The sequence below is a fragment of the Xiphophorus hellerii genome, chromosome 5 (genome assembly GCF_003331165.1).
Source record: "Xiphophorus hellerii strain 12219 chromosome 5, Xiphophorus_hellerii-4.1, whole genome shotgun sequence".
In the NCBI taxonomy this organism is placed as follows: domain Eukaryota; kingdom Metazoa; phylum Chordata; class Actinopteri; order Cyprinodontiformes; family Poeciliidae; genus Xiphophorus; species Xiphophorus hellerii.
Window position 1 is genome coordinate 13132222 of NC_045676.1, and position 19700 is coordinate 13151921.

The window sequence follows — 19700 nt, forward strand, 5'->3', positions numbered from 1 at the left end:
GATTGGCTGCGTTCCCATTCATCCATTTAACGTTTTTTGTTTTAAACAAGAAATGTCTATTGGAGTTTATAAGTATAAGACAAATCTGTTTTGTTGAGAAATAAATGATGTATGTTCTTGTGAAAGCCAGCTCAACCTATGGTCCAATAAAATGTGACTTCAGGATAAAATCAAGAACAAACCTGGTGAGTCTTTATGATCATCCAACTCAAATAGCAAACATTTCCAATTCATCACATCAGACGTCCTCCATGTTAGTGTGAAAGATGTACCAATCAAGCTTTTTCCTGGTCAAATACCAGTTTTAGTGATTCTTTTGAGCTTTTGACTTTAAATCCAATTTAGTGTAAATACTTAAAAGACTGAAAATGAGAAATATTTTTGTGTATATATAGCCAAATGATTGGTGCATCTCTGTCAGCTTATAAAGCACATACAAAATTAATGTAGACTTTATGTACAAAATCAGATTAGTCAGATGTCGCATCTCATCGTCAATATGATTAAAAAATCTTTTGTGCAGATGAAAGTATATACAAAAGTTACAAAGCAGCATTACAGTTCATTTCATCATTTAGGATTCAGTTTATATATCGAGGTCCTGCAGGTTTCCCCAACTGGGTCCAACTTTGACTTTGGCTTTGAGCTTCACATACAGCTTCACTGCTGACTCCATCTCCCTTTTGACTATCTGTGCAACCTGGCGAGAAAATGTCAGAAAATAAAGCATCCTTCTGCTCTCCATGTCATAACCCAAACAGTGCTCCTAATACCTGTATGAGATCCTGTTCTGTGGTTTCGTAGATGAGCTCATCATGCAGCTGGAGGACAAAATAGGCTCCCCTGAGCCGAGACGTCCCAATTCTGCGGTGACCGTGAGCTGGAGGGGGAATTACAAATTGAGGTTGATGGTGTTAAAGGTCACAGTCTGAAAGTGTAAATACGAAAAAAAAGGAGGAATTGTGTGAAGTTTACCCGAGTGTGTGTGTTGATGAGACAATGGGGCCGCAGGATACGTTTTTCGTAACCGTTTCTGGATGTTGATGGTAGCCAGTTTGACGATGTCGGCTGCCGAACCCTGCACCGTCGTGTTCACCGCCTGCCGCTCTGCCTGAATGAATGGCACAGGAGTCGAGAGGCAAAGAAACAGAAGTAAGCTTTTTGTGTTATTTTACCACTAAGCCTTAATTGTCAGGTTTGCTCACATGAGCTTTGACGTGTGGATTCGTGCTGGAGATCCCAGCTAAATATCTCCGGCGGCCCATCAGCGTCTGAACATAGCCGTCCTTTAAACACTTCTTTACAGTCTGTTTAAGAAAAGTGTTGATCCCTGAAAAACGAGACAGAATGCTGGTAAGAGGGATTTGAAGATATTTGAATTTATTTTCATTCAACCAGGAAGTCTTCTCATATGAAAAGAGGCAAGCATTTTTCAAAAGAAACTAATTATAAGCAGAATCAGTCTTGAACATGTTTTACATCTAAATAACAAACTCCTCTTATAATCAGTGACCAACAGGTTTCCACTGTCATTTTGATTATTTATCTTTGTTGATGAGCTCTTAAGTCTCCTCATCATCACCCTAATCTTTAGCTTCCTCCACAGATTATCATCTATCAGATTCCAGTGACTGGGTTGCTTCAAAGATGTTATTGTTCCATCCAGACTGAAGAAGACTGTTGGTCAAATTGGCCGAGGTCAGTCACTGGAATGTGCCAATACAGTCAACTTCAGGTATTTTTTAAAACCAGAAGGTTTCTTTTTAAGGTCAAACAATAAAAATACAATTTAACCTCAACATGTCTGAGTCGAGGTGAAACTTTCAGGTAAAAACACAACAAACTCATCATGCTGCGAGTCTGTTTCACTACTGAAGGTACTGGTGGTTTTTACATGTATGGAATAATGAGGACTACGACCAATCTTATTAAACTTCTCCTCAATACAAAACCTATATGGGGCAGAGTTGAATCCTGCAACAACACAATATCAGGAAAACTTCAACGTACAGTAAACGTATCCTGTTTATTTCTGCTATGCTGCTCAGTAGTGTTGCAGATGTCTCCATACCTTTGTATCGTGCTTTGAAACTCTCGATGTAGCAGGCTGCGTCGTTCTCCTCTACTCCCATTTGCTCCCCAAGTGACTTTGCTCCCATTCCGTAGATGATGCCGTAGCAAATCTTTTAGCAAAGAAGAACGCACGATCATCAGAGGTTATAAAATAAATCATCACATCCCCACATCTGCTGCTCTCCGTATCCCAACCTGTTTTGCCTGCTGTCTGAGGCTGTCCTGCACAGACTCTGGGTCAACATTTTTCCACTCAGCAGCAATGCAACGAAACACGTCAGCTCCTCCATTCAGCACCTTGGCAGCACACAGTGCGTCAGTAAGTTATTTGTTAACAATTTTATTTATTATATTGTTTTGCTACACCGCTGACCTGCAGGAGGCGCTGATCCTTCGAGAGGTGAGCCAGCACTCTCAGTTCCAGTTGAGAGTAATCAGCTGCCAGTATCATTCCTCCTTCAGTTTTATACAGGAAAACATGGACAATTAGGGTTGAAACAAAGCCACTGAGAAAATGTCTACATATGTCATGAGAATACAGCATGCTGATTTAAACCTGAGAAGGGAATAAATGCATGTCTCATGCTGACGGAGAAGGCCGGGCCTTGTCCCGCAGCTGCAGGAAAAGGAGCAGCAGAGTTTCTCCTCTTTCTGTAAACACAGAAACAGATCAGTCATCTTCATTCCTTCCTGTCAATGTCAAATAAAACCCATTAAATCTGATTTAATCCGTTTTCTTAGGCAGCAGATGGAACTACCAGGAAGTTCTTGTTCATAATTGTGAACATAAAAAAATATGACAATGTTGTTTTAATTAATGGAGACAGACTCTTATCTAAAGAGAGAAAGTTTTACATGATTTAAAATTATGTGAAAGGTTAAAATAACAAAAACACAGGAAGAGAATTAAGGGGTAAAACAGGTACATTGTGCCTTTTCCTCCTAGATTACTATCTACAAAACAGAATAAATCCTGGATACAAACTTTTAAGGCTTTTACCTTTAGCTCGGTGCTAACTAGCCGCCACAGAGACAGTTTCTCTCCCCAGGTTGATCCTCTGTGATCAACACTTAACAGAGCGCCAGAATAATGCCATGCATATTAGCAATAATTCAGTCTTGTAAACCTCATTTATAAAAACACTGTATGCATACATATTTGCAAGAAAGGAAAAGAAACTTTCACTTTTTATTTTCTATTTTTTAATATTTTAAATATTTTCACTGAGAGCAAAGTGAAACTGAAGTCAATTTTCTTGCTTCATGAATAAAACCGATTCTGATTCTTAATTACTTTCATGAGCAACTGTGGCACTTGGGTCAAAAGTGGTTGTCCCAAACTGATATAGGTCTGGGCTTTGACTAGGCCATTATGCATTGATCTAAATCAATCTTTTGTAGCTCCAACTCTGCTGCATTTTAACTGATTCTCTCCCCAGATTTTCACCACAGTGCAGAGCACTTTATTCCACACTTTGCCACACATAACCTGTGGCAAAATGAAAATGAGATGTCGTGACTTTTCTTCAACAAGAGACCTTTACATAACAGCCGTATACATATACACAAGTAGGCAAAATGTGAAAAAGGATGAAAACTACTGCAAATCACTGGGAATGAAAAGCCAGGAAAACCGACCTAGAGTGCACCTACCCCAGTTTGTTGGGCATCTGGAAGCCACCCTGAGAAGGAGGGCTTTCTCCGACCTCTGTAGGCATGCAAATCTCAAAATCTTTGGGGACGTTCTGGATGTTTGGCTCAGTGAAGCTCACTCTACCTGAACATAGGAATCTGGTTAAATCCATTGGTTAGAATGAATAAAAGTTGAATAAAAATGATTCATAATAACCAGGTTAAACAGTCTGGTTTCAGTGAAGCCTTGTAAACACAGACGCTCTGTGTTGCACCTGTTGCCGTGTGTGTTTGTGCGATGGGGTATATTCTGTCCATATCCAAGGTAGGATGATACTGCTTCTCCCTCTGCAGGGGAAACACCACTTTAGTCAAGGCGTTGGTGATTCTCCGCCACTCCAGGACTACAGCTGGCAAAGGGTGCAGGGAACGAAGTTTTTCTAAAACATCCTGAAAAAGGAAGTGTATATTTTAGAACTAAGACTTCTTTGCTTCAAGCAAAATCCAGTGAATTTGATTTAACGAAGTTGCCTAACATGATTCAGGCAGTCAAACAAGATATTTTATACATCTTAAGACAAACAAAATACGCAGGTTTCTAATCTATAGCATACATACAGCTGAAACCAGACGTTTGCATGCACTGAATAAAAAGATAATTCTTTTTTCTCACTGTCTCAAGTTAAATCAGACCAAACCTCTCTTGTTTTAGATCAGTTAAAATCACAAAACGAAGGGACTTGAATTCCAGTAAACTATTGTGAGACGTTTGTGTGAGCAAACTCAAAACATTTGACCCAAATCACAGTTCAAAAGCTACCAAATACTTAAGAAACTTATGTAAACTTCTGACTTTAATAAATAGTAATAAGAAATAATATTGAGTCTGATTCAACATTGTTACAATTTGTCTCTTTAGATTAATATTTCTACATAAGACAATTAAAACAGTAAACCCCAATTTACTTTTCAGTTTAATTTAAAAGACAAAAAGGATTACTAAACAGTTTCGTAGCTAATTGGTTTCACCTTAGTAGTGCTGAACTGCTTCCCAAGTCGTACTCTGCCGCCGCCTCTCCTGGTGTAACCCAGAGTCTTCTTATTTCTTGGTCCACTTATGTCTCCGTTTGGAGGCAGATGAAGCTCCAAAAACAACACCTATCGTGACAAGGTAAGAAAATACGTCATTAAATCCTCTGGGGGTTTTTTTTTTCTTTGTTGATCTATTTGCATTTTACTAAGTCAGCTGGGGAAGATGAGAAGAGTTGGACCTGTGCTATGTCGTCAACACTTGTGAGGGAGAAGGTGTGTCCAGCCAGGCTGTAAGCCTCAGCTTCCAGCGCCGACAGTTTGGCCTGCATCACATGTTTTTGTCTCTCACACTCCTCCACGCTGAAGCCAACGCCGTTCAGTTCTAACAGAGCCAGACAAACCTGGGAAGGCATCTCTATCCTCCTAAACGCATCTGACAGAGTCATATAGGATTACTGAAAACCATCACTGAACACCTCATTTTCACCACTGGCTTTACAGACGCAGCATTTCTACCCAGTGTGCCGTCTTGCTCCAGCAGACCGGAGAGATGGTTCATCACAGCATGTATGAGGACGCTCTTGGTTGCAGCCCTGACTCGAGGACAGTGGGAAAGTGCGTTCCCGAGACCATCCAGCAGGGGTAATTCTTCGGGACAATAGACAGTCACCATGTTGGGAAGAGTTCTTTCCTCACTGCCAGGATCCAGCAGCCAGCAGGCAACCTGGGATGGACAGATGCATGATTATTTACATTCCTTACAATTTCCCTCTGAATTTGATTCCAATTTTTAAATACTAATAATAATTCCAAAGATGAAAAAATTATAAAGTCCAGAAGAAGACTAGGACACCACAGTGGGAAAGTTATTGGTTAATAAAAAAAGGGGGACTGGAGAATGTGCTCCAATTACAGAGGGGTCACACTCTTAAGCCTCCCTAGCAAGGTCTAATCAGGAGTCCTGGAGAGGAGGGTCTGTCGGATAGTCAAACCTCAGATTCAGGAAGAGCAGAGTGGGTTTTGTCCTGGTCGTGGAACACTGGACCAGCCCTACACCTTCAGCAGGGTCCTGGAGGATTCGTGGGAGTTCGCCCTACCAATATACTACATGTGTTTTGTGGACTTGGAGAAAGCGTTCAACCATGTCCCTCGGGAAGCCCTGTGGGGGTTCTCTGGGAGTATGGGGTACTGGGCCCTTTGATAAAGGCCGTTAGGTCCCTGTATGACCGGTGTCAGAGTCTGGTCCGCATTGCCGGCAGTAAATCGAGTAAGAGTTGGACTCTGCCAAGGTTGCCCTTTGTTACCGAATCTGTTCATTGCTTTTATGGATGGAATTTATAGACACAGCCAGGGTGTTGAGGAGATCTGTTTTGGTGGCCTTAGGATGGCATCTCTGCTTGTTGTAGATAATGTCGTCCTGTTAGGTTCATCAGGTCGCGATCTACAACTTTTGCTGGAGTGGTTAACAGCCAAGTGTGAAGGGGCCGAGATGAGGATCAGTTTAGTTTAGTTTCTATTCGTCAAATAAAAACAGTACCTCCATATTTCAAGAATCTAATGTTCTACTAATGTCGAATATAATAGACAGATATGGAAATTCTTGTCAAAATTAGTTTCAGATGCTTTCATGCAAAATTTCTGGGGTTTGTTCCTGCCAGATTTCCTCTCCTCATTTCAGTTTTCAGACATTTGCTAAATATACTCTTAAAAGTTTGCAGTAGCTGTCCACTCAGAAAACCAACCCTAATCATAACATCATGAAGACCAAGAGCAAAATTGTTGTTTGGGTTTAACCAAGTATTGACACAGGCAGGCTCAATACAAATGCATGACACACTTCTGAGAGTCTCATTTGTATAAAAATGTGACATTTTTCTTTCACTTTACAATTTCTCCCTATATAGTGCATCACAACCAATCCTAATAAAAACAGTTGTTTCTAACTTTTTACTTCTCCCACCTTTGGATCCTCACAATTTCCCTCCAGGCTGATGCCACAGCTCTGTACCAGCCTCTTGTACACCTTGATGATGTTATACACGACGGCCACACGGCCCTTGAGACGGGTCAACTGTCCGCACAGACAGACCTTCACCTGCTCCAGCCTTTCCCTTACCGGCAGAGCATCATCGAGTGGAGGAGGAGCCAGACTGGAGCTCAGACCTGATGGGGATCAGACAGCTTCAGCTATGGACACATATTTATAAAGGGGGAACTTTGCGTCAGGGTGCCTGTTTTTATCAACACCTTTTCTCTGCTCCTGCTGTAGAGAAATATAGTATGCATCTCTGGCTCCCCAGCAGACAGAAAGTCCAGTCAAAGTAAGGCCTTCGGTGTCTCTTACTGGAAAACCATCAAGCTTTAGATGAGCTTCTGATGCTGAACAGGAAGAAAATGCAAAAAATAAACATTCTTAACAAAGACTATAAGAGAAGATAAAATATTTTCTTAAACTTTTTGCTCACCTCTCTTGTGTTTCCCTCCTATTTCATCCTCAGGGTGCTGCCCGCACTCTCTCTTCTCGCAAGCCAAAGCAATAGAGAACCGCTCTTTTGTTTTCCACTCTTTAATGAAAGTATCAAAAAGGCGTCTGTCGCTCGCCACGTCTATGATGGAAAAGCTCCCAGAGTTGCTGCAACAGATGGAGGCCTCCTGGGACAGCTGGAGAGAGAAACCCTCGGGGCTCAAAGAGGACTCGGTGTCAGATGGAGGTCTGGGCTGGGGGGACGGTGGAGAGGCGACACTCTCTGGAGGGAGGCAGAGGTTTTTCTGCAGTCTGCTATCAAAAAACGAAACAGCCGCCTTCAAGTGACTGTTCGCAGCATGGGATGTGGTGCGTTTTTCTTGAAGATGGTTTGAGGGCGTCGACTGTTTGAGAGGCTGAGCGACGACAGGTGTGTGGACAGAGGAGGTGGTTAGTTTCACTCTTGGTGAGACAGGGGGCGTGGCCTGCGTTGGGGGAATAAGGTCACCGGCAGAGCCTGGTCTCTCTGTGACCTGTACCGTTTGAGAAGCGTCAGGATGTTGGGATTTTTTCCTCTTTCTGTCCAGATGTGTCGCTGGACGGGGTAACTCTGAAGCATCTGCTGTGGTTGAAACAGCGGCACCTGGCTGGTCAGACATACTAGGCCAGCGGTCAAAGATTTCCTGTAACCCAGGGCTGCAATAAAAAGCACTTTCAGGTGAATTTTGGACAAGCAGGTGTTTGACAACTAAATTTTCCCCGTTATTTTCTTTTTCTTCATTGGTTTTCTTTTCAACCTGCTGTGCAGTTTTGCCCTCATCTAAACCTTTCTCAGTAAATTGTTGATCATTTTGATTGCAAGGCTGATCATTGCCTTGTTTCTCCTCGTCAGACTCATTTTGGGATTTTAAAATCAGATCTTCATCTTCGTTTGGTCGCTGCAGCTCTTGGTTTTCTTCAGTTCTCTCTGCGTGTCTCGGTAAACTCTGCCTCTCCAGAAAGTGTTCACCCACCAAGAGCGAGTCCCCCCACTCGGACAGATTGAAGAAGGACTCGCCCCACTGGACCGCCTCCTGCTCCTCCGCCTCCTGATTGGCGAGAAACTCACTGAGTCGCCTCTGCTGGGCTGACGGAGCGGGACGTAGGCTAGGAGATTCTTCTTCACCTGCTGGTTCAAGTACCTGGTTTGGTTGCAGAGCCTCCAGGAGAAGACTGTCGTACATGCTGTCGAACAGGAAGCTGCTGCTTCTGTTTGGACTCTCTGCTGCAGCCTCGTTATTGTTAGGGAGCCGATTGTCGCGTGTGTTTTGGTCTTTATCTTGGTCGTTTCTTCTTCCAGCTGGACTGGGAGCTATCTGAAAGACACCAATGTCATAGATTTAATGATGCTCAAAATGCTTCCAGGCATTTATATCACACAGAGCCTTGCAAAGGTATTCACACCGCTTCATATTTTCCACATTGTTTCATTACTGTCCACAAACTTTAATGTATTTCTTGGGGTTAAATGATATTTTAATTGGTTTTGTAAAAACATATATTTGTAAATAATTTAATTAGATGGGGGTATCATCTCACATCATATTGATCACTGATTTGTGATTTGAATCAAACTCATATAATGACAGATTTTGTGATTTCAAAAAACATTGCATTGTCATCCAAACAAACCAAAATGATATTGTATCATAATAGAGCTGCTGATTTAGACTTCTAGTACATAATAAAACTTTTTTTTTTTTTAAAGTTTAAGTGGTGTGAATACTTCTGGAGGTCACTGGAAATGATGCCATTACTTACTTTGTGGTTTGTGTTAAGGATGAGCTCCAGTTGGCTTTCTGTCACAGAAATATTGAATCTGGGAGACACTGTCTGAAGGCCTTCAGCTTCATTTCTTCTGTCATGTTCAGCTCCCTCTACTGAATCCTCCTCTTGTACCCTCAGCGGTTCTACTCCCTCATCTGTTTCTGCAGCTATGCCACTGAACTCATGCTGAGCTATAATTCTTTCTGTCTGAGTGTCCAAGTCAAAGCTTTTGCTGAAACTTTCTTCTTCCACACCATCCTGCCCCACTTCATCAGTCCTACTGCCTGCGTACAGCTCAGGAGATGAAAACGTATCTACCCCTCTGGCTTCGGTTCTTCTTCGTTTGGCCTCGGGAGTGAACAGGGGAGCAGAGGTAGGAGAAGATGTTGACAGATCTGCATGCGTAGGTGTAGAACTATCATCTGACTTTTCTTGAGAGGTTACAGGCGTTCTGTTTTGGGCTTTTGAGTGTAATCTGTCAGCAGGCTGCAACTGATCCTGCAGAGCCCGATCAGTTTGTATTGACTGGAGGATTTTGCTTAATGCGATCGAGTGTTTTAGTCTCCCTGGCTGCAGAGGGGATGAAGAAAAGTCTGCTTTTGCTGTGCTTTGTTGTGGCTCTAAGCGAGAAATCAGGGGTCTGAACCGTGGGGCCGGGGTTGGAGAGGATAGGGGCTGAGCCTGAGGGGGCAGCTGAGGGAGAGGGCTGGGAATAATGTCAGCAAGCTCTTGTGTTAGGCTCCTTTCAGGAGCAGGGGTATTTAAATGGGGAAGATTTGCTTCTCCAATTTGTTTGTTTCCTTTATTCATCTCTTCTTCTTGTATTTTGTTTTTTTCCAACATTTCCCCTTTGTTTTCCTGTTTTTTCTCTGCATGTTCAGCATCATTTTGGCCTGATGTCTTTGGTTTTGCTTTTATTCTTTCGTCAGATCTTTCTACTAGAACTTCACAGAATTCAGATTTCATCACATCTTGCTTCATTGTTTTTCCTTCTAACACGTCTTTCCCATCAGTAATCCTTTTGTCGATTTCTGCATCTCTCCTAACCTCCTCTCCATGATTCTCACTGACTTTCCTCTTATCCCTGCGCTTTCTCGCTTGATGCTTTTTAGTCCTATCTGTTGGTGATTGGTGTGGGCTGACGTAAGAGGCAGACGAAGCATCTGAATCCCCACTGGTGTAATCGTCAGAGCTACTTTCAGAGGAGGACTGTGGAGGAAGTATTGATGGATCCCAGTGAACTCCAAGCTGAGCCAGGTCCTCTTGAAGGAGGAGCCTCGCTTCAGAGACGATCTCAGCAGCTGCTTCCTGTTCTGTCAGAGCCCGTCCACCGGTGACCCACACACAGCGCAGGTTCCGCCTCTCCGCCGCCTCCATCTCGCTCTCATCCACCGCTCGTTTAGAACTGACAAATTAAAGCTTACTATTAATGATTGTTAGATTAAACATAAATTTGTTTATTTTTTTTATTATGTGCTTAGATTTACTTTATGACTCTGGGATTAATAATGTTTTCTGAATCTTTGATCGTGCTTGTTGATGAAGCTGTAATTAATTTCAGGTATTGGGATGGGTCAAGCAAAACTGGTCCGTTCTCAGAAAAGAAATTCTAATTCACAGATGGACAATGTGAACTTTGTGTATACAATGTGAACCAATTAAATCTCAACATTTTGCGTTGAGATTTAATGGGTTTCTTAACAGAATTACATTTGCTCTTCTTGGAAAAATACCAGCATTCTAAAAATTTTATAGAAAATACATAATCCAGTCTACCTCTTGAATGGGATGGCGTTCCTTAACGCTTTCTCCACGTCAGGAACTGTGGCCCGGGCTACTTCAGCTACAGTGCAGAGCCCCTGGGCGTAGAGCGCTCTGGCTCGCGTTGCGTTCAGAAGGGAAATCCGAACCAGATCGACGAGCTCTCTCTGGACCCCAAAGCTCAGCCTGGTCTGGTACTGAGACAACAGCAGCTCCATGTTATGCCAGCCCAGACGCTTGCAGAACACGGTCACCATTCCTGAAAGACGACAGCGGGTCTGAGAGTTTCACACTGAGATAAATGTCAACAATCCTGACAGCGAAATTATTCAGCTTTTCAGTGTTCAGGCAGTTTTAACATGGCAAGAAACCACAAATGGTGTACAGTCATAGTCGATACATTAGAATAGTCCAGAGTCAGATTATGAAATACCTTTTGAAAATAGTCTTTATTATGAAACAGTGTTTTTTTTTACTGTTCTGATTATTCTAATCTTCAGTATCATAGTTTTCATTAACTGTAAGCAGAAAATCATCAGAACTACCATGAATTCACACAATGAACTGGTGGGTTTGCTTCTCATCAAGGGACTGGGTTTATTCCCAAACCTGCCCAAGAATACTACAGTAAACAACAAATCACTCTACAATGATGATCTATACTTGTTTATGTTTTCATTATGTAAAGGGCTCTGAATTGTCTTGTTGATGAAATGTGCTGAAATGTGGCCTTGGTTTATTAAGCACTGCAAATATTCCATCTTTGTAATGCTGGGCCTATAAGTAGGGATCTCCTCAGCCCATTAGGAAACTGCGGGCAGTTCTCATAAATCAGAAGTAAAAGCAGAAACCAACAACCTTTGAGCAACTTAAAGCAGAAATTCAACAAGATTGAAGCTGCAGTCAAAAAACCTGTCAAAGAAAACACCTCTATAAGAACATTGAACATTTAGATATACTGTTTCACGTGCACCTCATGTATCTGCAAATGAAGGTCATTAAAAGATCACACACAACAACATTTAAGTCACTTCCCAGACATTTGGCTGTAGCTGCAGGTAGCACATGTGGAAAAGTGTTTCTGATCCGTGTTGCTGCTCTCTTAACTAAACCCTTGTGTAGAGTTTAAAGTGATATATTTACATAGTGATCATGAGGTTTACAAAAGGCACATGACAACACTCAAGTATGTACCTGCATATGTGGAAGCAGATTGCTGGAGAGACTGCAGCTGTCCTCGATTGCAGTTGTACTTAGAAGCAACAGTTCCCAGAGGAACTTCGCTGACCAGATCCTGGAGAACAAGGGTTGTGAAAAACCTGAGAAAAGAGCTGAAAGTTAGGTTCAGTAGAATTTTTATAAGTTATCACCCATTAACCTTGCTGCAGTTTATTTTATCATAAATATTCTTACATTTACTTCTCTTCTCTGCAAAATCAGCTTTTAAATAGGCGCTTTACCGTTTATGAATGGCCATCTGTCTGAGCTGCTTTTCAGTCTTGGCAACAAGTTTGCCACTGACAGATCGTGCAAGAAAGCCTTCCTGGACACCAACCAGCTCCGCCACTCTCTTCATCGAGGAAGGCATCTGCTCCCACAGGCAGAAAAACTGATACCAATCTATTGTAGTCCACTCCGCATACAGTGGTGTAATCTGAAAATTTAGAAACAGGACTTTTATGGCTTTACAAAGAACTCCTTTTTGTTGCCTTACAAGAAATATAAGTCTAAAATTTTACCACAATTAGCAGAATGTGATTTATTCGCTGCTAGGTTATTTCATGCATACCAGATACAGAATGTGCAAATCATTTTCGAGTACGAATCCCTTCATTGCCCGTTGGAGGTCTGCAAATATTCCCAAAGCCTCTGGAGGAGAGAGGGATGAAGAAAGAGTGGCAGCACCCAGTTGGGTTGGACAATACTGCTCATCTGGAGGTGAAGAAACAGAACCATGAAAATAATTAGAAAACATAAGAAAACTCAAAACCATAAGGCTCAAGCTGTGATGATAAAATATGTGAATATATTTCATACTTTCAACTCAAATTTGAGTTTTTTTAGAGTAAATTAAAGATTACTGGAAGTTTTCTAAACATTTTGTGATAAATTTAAAGAATAAATCTAAATTTAATAAGATTAGTAAACCTTGGCATTACCTTGCCCATCCTGTTGAATACTAATAAATTCATTTCCCATCAGCCATTCAACACAAGCCTCAATAGCTCCTTTGCTGGTCTGCTCATTAGATTCGGTCTTGTTGTCACTTTTCATGCTGGCAGCTAAAAGGGAGCATGAGGCGTACAACCTCACATCCTGTGGAGAGCTGGCCACACCTCCAACAATAATCTGAAAGAAGGTGGTTTCATAAAATTAAGCAAAGAAATTTAAACATTTTTTTTTACACATTACAAGCATATGTTTTAGTGTATGTTTTTAATTATGTAATAGATGATTACAAAGCAGAGTATTATTGTGAAGAGTAAATAAACACCACATTTTTATTGCTAAAAATCTGAAAGTTAAGGTGTGTAGAAAGGCTTGAAACTGAGGTGGAGGTTCAACAACACTAAACATACAACCAGAACTATAATTTTAGATCAAAGAATATTCATTTGTGAGAGTGGTCTAGTCAAAGTCCAGACCTAAATTTAACTGAACCTACAGCAAGAGTCAAGAATGGATGTTCTGTAGCCAATTTGGCTCAGCTTAAGCAATTTTGTTAAAATAATGGGACAAAATTTCCCACAGGGCAGAGCTGGTAGAGATTTATCTTTCTCACTGCTTCCCTTGCCTTTCACTTTACAAAATCCATAACTTTGTATTGACATGTTAGATCAAAATTCAAATTAAATGCACTGAAGGTTGGGGTTATAGCGTAACAAAAATAAGAGAAATGCAATGTAAGATAAATTAATTTCACAAGTTTGTTGTGTTATTACACAAAAGGGAGAAAATGCTTGAGTCATCCATTGTTTTCTTTATTAATATTAATCCTACCTCCAGGATCGCTCTCAGCATGCTGGTGGTTACACCCTCGCCTTCTCGTCTCACCAGGCAGCTGCTGATTGGCTGAAGAACTCCCCTAAGGAGACTAATACCCTTTTGACGTTCATTCTGCTTACACACAAGCACACTTTCACCTAGAGGAAAAGAATAGAAACATTACTATAAAAGATACTTCAAATCTCCACAGTATCAAATTACTAGGCACAGTGAACTTCTCCCTGTTGAGATACCTTTGGTGTCCACTCCTTTTCTCCCTGCTCGTCCAGCCATCTGATTGTATGTGAGCGGGTCCAGCAAGCGTCCGTTAAAAGTTGGAGTTCGAATGATGACCCTGCGAGCCGGAAGATTGACTCCAGATGAAAGGGTGGAGGTGGCAGCCAGAACTCTGATCAATCCCTGACGAAAAGCTCCCTCCAGCACATCCCGCTCATCAAATGTCAACCCTGCAGAGTGAAACTTTCTTAATCACAAACTAGACAGGTTACATTTCAGCGTTGATGAAGGACTGAGTGTTCACCGGCGTGGTGGAAGGCCACCCCCCATGGGACAGTGCACTGTAGGATGGGATCAAGACCAGCTGGAGTTCGCCTCAGCTGAGCTATAACATCATCTAAGCCCTCTGTATCTAGACACACAGGCTGAGGCACAGCTTCTCCCTGAAGATCTGGAAGAAATAAAACGCCACCCAGAAATATTGACACTTGTCATTTAAGTAGAATACCAAACTCAAATAAAAAATAAAAAAAACGGGTTAAACATTCACACTATAACTTAAACACTCCTTCGTCATCTAAGCTTGTTTTATCTAAAAAAAACAAACACACAGTAACTGATAATATAGAGTGATAGTTATTGTATTTTTAAATACCTGCATGTCTGAGGTTAAAGAATGCTCTGGCGATGGTATCAGCCAGCTTTTCACACCAGTTCTTCGAGGGACAGAACAGCAGCACAGAGTGGCCTTCGTTCACAGTTTCATAACACAAGCTCACAATATGATCGTCGTCACCCTTTAACAGAGTCATACGTGCACAAGCATGTAATGGCTAGTCAAAAACAACCAAATAATGCTATTACTAAAACAATTGGGATGTATCATGACATATAGATCATTTGAATTTTGATTTGACTTACTCTTAAAGAAAGCCTTACTCTTAATATATCTAGTATATCTAGCATATAATCAGTTAATTTGAAATTTGGTTGTAAAATTCAATGTGAATAAAACTGTTTTTTAACATTTTTTATAACTATAATAGTTAAAATGCCTGCAGAAGAGTCATAATATATGATAATTGTGATTGGTTACAAAGATGTAATATGACTAGATGCAAAAGCTGCTAACGTCATTCAGTAGAGGCTAGCTTTGCATCAAAGAAGAGGGTCAAAGGAACATCGCTCTGAAAAAGGCTGAATGAAAAATAACTCACAACATTCTATTGTGTCGTCCATCCCACCCAGGTTACCTTAATATTAAGAGCAGGGGCAAACTGTCGAACCACGGAAAGGCTCTTGTTGTATATGTTGCATCCCACTTTGAGATGTTCCTGCAGGGGTACAGGCCTGTAATCTGTTTGGTATAAATCTGCACTCAGCCAGCTAGCCAGCAGAGAGAGATTTGGTAAAGTGGCACTCATACCGATGATCTGTACGCCCTCTGAAAGAGACCTGTAGGACTGGTTAGCATTAAAGTTTTATAAAGAAATGCTAAAAAGATAAAGTGGGAGACACAGACCCTGACGTGTTCTGCTTCTGTGCGATGTAGCGGATTTTGGTTAAGAGCAGTTCCAGTAGGTATCCCCTTCCGGAATCTCCAACCATATGCAACTCATCAACCACCACCATGCCTTGCAAAATAAAAATTATTCAATATGTCATTTTTACGATGCAGTGATGATGAATACATACAATAAAACCTGCAAAAAGAAAACTTTGTACTTTATTTCAGCATGTAACTGTTTTATTAAATATATGAGTTCTTATGTCTTTATACACTGTAAAGCAAAAAATTTGCTTAATTCAGCATGTGAAAGTAATCTAAGTAAGAAAGGTCAAATGTTGCAGTTTCCTTGACTTTTAACAATTCAAAATGATCTGGGACAGGTATATTACCTAGTAGACCCATGCTATTTTCTTCAATCAGTCTGTTAATTAAAGAATTGGCTTTTTCTATGGTGCAAACAGCCACATCCAACGTGGTGAACCCTCCTGCAGCCGAAGTACTCCCCATGTAGCCCTCCACACGAATCCCAGCCTCTTCAAACACGCTCTGCAGAGTAACAGAAACAAAAACAGAGTTAGCTCCAAAAACATACTGAAATTAAAAATAAAATGCACAAATTTTCCCCCTCTCCATCACCTGAAGGTAGTGCATCTTTTCTTTGGCCACAGACACAAATGGCAAAATGAAAAGCGCTTTTCTTTTGGTCTCCAGCACGCGCTTCAGGATCAGCAGCTCCGAAACCAGAGTTTTGCCAGCACTGGTGGGGGCTTAAATTAAAAACACATTGTGAGATAAAATGAGAAAAGTGCCCTGTTCTGGGAGTTATACTGCAGATAAATATTGCTGCCCTCACCAGAGTACACAAGGTTCCCTCCATGCAAAACCTGTCCAACAGTGAGGCACTGAGCCTGCCATTCAAACATCTGAGTGACTCCGTGTTTCTGGTAGCGCTCTAGAACAGGCTTTGGTAAGCCCCAGCTGGATAACAGCAGCTTTTCAGCCTGCTGCTCAGGAGCACACAAGGCCACGCCTGTGGCGGAGATCAAAATTGTCACGGCATGATAGAAATTTATACTTTTCAAAGAGGTTTTAAAGATTTTATCTGTAAAGTGGTCCTCTTCTCTAAAAGCTCCTGATTTACAGAGTTCTCCAGTTTTTTGGTTCATTTAAATAAAGTTTCAGAGGTAATTTGGTCTGTCTGTCAACAGAATCTGCTTTAAGACTGTCTTAATTAGTCTTTTTGGTCAACATAAAGTGCCTTGAATTCATATACTTTAAACTTTTTCACATATTGTCATAGTACAACTACAGTAAATTTAAAGTATTTATTGTGATACCAAAAGAAGTGATAAAAAAAAGTATTTGACAATTGACATTTGATCATTTTTCTCAATAAATTGGCAGTGATAGAACATCACTGTCGTCAAAGAAACTATGCAGTTGTTAACTAGGCTACTTCATGACACAAAATTCCTTACATAGTTCAATTTTATTACTATGCAGCACACATTAACTGCAATTATTAATATTTTCAAAGACATTCATAATTACTACTGCTCTCATAGAAACAGTGGGGAGAAATTAAAATAACAAACTGAACAATGCTTTCAGTCTTGGGCTCAACTGGAATTAAGACTGGACTTTGACTGGGCCACTCTTACACACATATATGCTTTAACCGAGTATCTCGGGCTGTATGCTTATGGTTGTTATTCTAACAGAAAGTGAATCCAATCCATTTTCATGCAGCCTCTAATAGGTTTTCTTATATTATTCTCCTGTATTTTTGCTCCAACTGTCTTCACATCTGATCTGATCAGCTTCTCATTCTCTGCCTGACAAAAATATACGTAAATGAAGTGTGCAGATGTAATGTGACATAATGTGAGAAAATTTAAGTGAATACTTTTTCAAGGCACTGTGTTATAGCAAAGTGGCTCTCATTCATTTTCTGCATCTTAATGATTAATATAGCCTTGTTCAATGTAAAAATAATTTTAAAAAAAGATCAAAACAAATGAATGAGCACAAGAATTAAGTAAAACATAAGACTTCAACACTGCACCTGGTGGAGGAAGTGTGTCGCTGAGCATGCTGAGCTCCAGGCCGCTGGGCACTGTGAGTACAGATGCAGACTGATTCTGTAACGACTGCTGAAGTTTGGCCCTTCGCCTGGCTGCTGCGAGGCGGGTAGGACTGAATAAAATATATTTTGTAGATACATCCAGAGATGGATTGATGTTCTCACTCGAGTTAGCTTTCTTATCACTGGGAGGAGAGTTTCGTCTTCTGAGTTTCTGCCTATATTTAAACAAAGAGAGCAGGAAATGTCAGTGAGACGTCTAAAATAAACGTAAAGCAGAATGGTATACCTCAGCTAAGACTTACTTGCTGGAGCCGTCTGCTTTTCGATTGTTACTTGTTTCTATACAAGGCAGAGTGCAGACAGAGGCAGAGAGATGATTTGAATGGTTATTCTGCTGGTCTCTCTGAGGATGGTCTACTTCACCAGAGTCCTCACTGAAAAGAAGCTTCTGAGCCAGGTCTTTGCAGTCAGCGCTCCATCCTGGTCTGTTAGAATCCCCTCTAGATCTACAGCCTCTCTGCAGAGGATCAACCCCCCCATTTGTGCAAGGAATAGTTTCCCGGTCCTTCATCATTCCAGAGTTTCTCTCCATTTTGCTGAGTGCGTTCGGTGTAGTGGGTCGTGGAGGAGGAAAAGGATCTGAAATGTGTTTTTCCTTAACATCCCTTTTAACTTCACCCTTAGAAAGATCAACAGCATCCATAACCTGTAGCATTTCTTCGTCAAGAGTTAAAGTGGAATCGCCCAATGGAAGAGGAACTGCTCCACCCTGACAAAAAGAAATATTATGTCTTCCTCGTCTGGTTTACCATAAACACATAAAGGAATGGGAGAGAAAATAAGGCCATGTCACTTACCATGAGGCTACATTTATTCATGCTTATAGGTCTATTTGTTTTCCCTGATGTTGTCTGCAGCAGCATTTCTCCGTCCAGTGGCTCATTGTTGCCTAGGATGCTGTGTTCACAATAAGTTCATCTTAACAGACATAATCAGATATCAAACTATTGGCTGTTTTCAGGCATCAATCACAATCAGGACTCAAGATTTCAGCGATCTGCACGTACCTCGTCTTCTTCTTGATCTGGTGCTGTCCCAGGTAACTTTTCTTTTTCAGAGAACCCGAGGTCATTCTGAAGTTTATCTAACTTCAGAATAACTGACCTGACAAGAAGCTCTGCAGCTCTTTACACTGAATTATAAACTGTAACTCATGTTGTTGAAAGAGACAACAACAAGTCTCGTTTGTTTTGGTTGCTAAGTATAAACGCTCCGCTAGGCAGAGCTAAACAAACATTAAATCAAAAATACCGCCGGAGTCCCACCCCTGTGCTCTACTAAAACTGTCCGACTGAATCTTGGCTGCTCTTTGCAAAGGTTCCGTCTAAAGTCCTGCTTTTTATGGATATTAACAATAACGCATATGTGTTAATATAATAAATACGGATAATATAGGTACCAAGTGTTACAAACTCAACCGCAGTATTAAAAGAAATTAATACTTTACAATTGATATGTTATATTTTATTATGTTAAATTGTATCATATCATATCATATCATATATCATATCATATTATATTATATTATGCTAATGAAGGGTAGGACCAAAGAGCAGAGAGAGAAGGAGGACGTTTTAATCATCCACTATCTCTAAGCCTGGCTTTCTAAACTTAAAGGCAGTCAGAGCAGCAAAAGCAAATGAGGTGGATTAGCAGTACTTGCTAATAACTGATGATGTTACCTAGGACATGTTACTGTGGAATACCATCTCTGCTGACAGAATATTGAGCTGTAAGCATATAGTGATTATCATGAGACTGTAATACACCAACAGTCTTCTGTCTGATTTGTTGCAAGACCGACTGCTACAGGAGATCCTTCCCGCCCACAGTCATGATTGCTGCGGACGACTCATTGAATGCACTACATTTAATTTTAATTGGTAAGAAATGTGTAGAATTTTTTGGATTTAATAATGTCATTTTTCGCAATGCCCTATAAGAGGGTATGTTCTGACATTCTGATTCTGGGAACTACTTATACAGTGTTACTTCTATGAAGCAACACTGTCGAGTTGCTTCATAGAAGTCAATACAATATATTATTTGTATCT

The 19700-nt window shown here is 40.9% G+C and overlaps 1 protein-coding gene across 1 annotated transcript; it reads right to left on the reverse strand.

Moving 5' to 3' along the window:
• Nucleotides 1-165: 165 nt before the first annotated feature.
• polq (polymerase (DNA directed), theta) lies at nt 166-18905 on the reverse strand. Its single transcript, XM_032562077.1, has 35 exons — nt 18654-18905; nt 18444-18543; nt 17889-18355; nt 17566-17801; nt 16354-16530; nt 16137-16267; nt 15890-16046; nt 15513-15624; nt 15244-15445; nt 14646-14787; nt 14295-14441; nt 14008-14220; nt 13769-13911; nt 12928-13117; nt 12558-12700; nt 12229-12422; nt 11963-12087; nt 10784-11027; nt 9002-10412; nt 7203-8556; nt 6985-7116; nt 6698-6900; nt 5254-5461; nt 4977-5170; nt 4735-4863; nt 3981-4155; nt 3727-3850; nt 2630-2724; nt 2447-2529; nt 2269-2370; nt 2072-2183; nt 1206-1330; nt 976-1111; nt 774-880; nt 166-700 (listed from the first exon to the last, which is right to left on the reverse strand). Exons 1-35 carry the CDS (start codon nt 18716-18718, stop codon nt 587-589), a joined length of 7992 nt encoding a protein of 2663 aa, XP_032417968.1. The 5' UTR covers nt 18719-18905; the 3' UTR covers nt 166-586.
• Between the last annotated feature and the right edge of the window lie 795 nt (nt 18906-19700).

Excerpts from the sequence above, each read along its gene's own strand:
- polq (XM_032562077.1), bottom strand. The coding sequence starts at position 18,718 with ATGACCTCGGGTTCTCTGAAAAAGAAAAGTTACCTGGGACAGCACCAG. Across the intron at positions 18,356-18,443 it reads TGAATAAATGTAGCCTCATG|GGTGGAGCAGTTCCTCTTCC; the intron begins GTAAGTGACATG and ends TCTTTTTGTCAG. Across the intron at positions 2,371-2,446 it reads AGGATCAGCGCCTCCTGCAG|GTGCTGAATGGAGGAGCTGA; the intron begins GTCAGCGGTGTA and ends TGTGCTGCCAAG.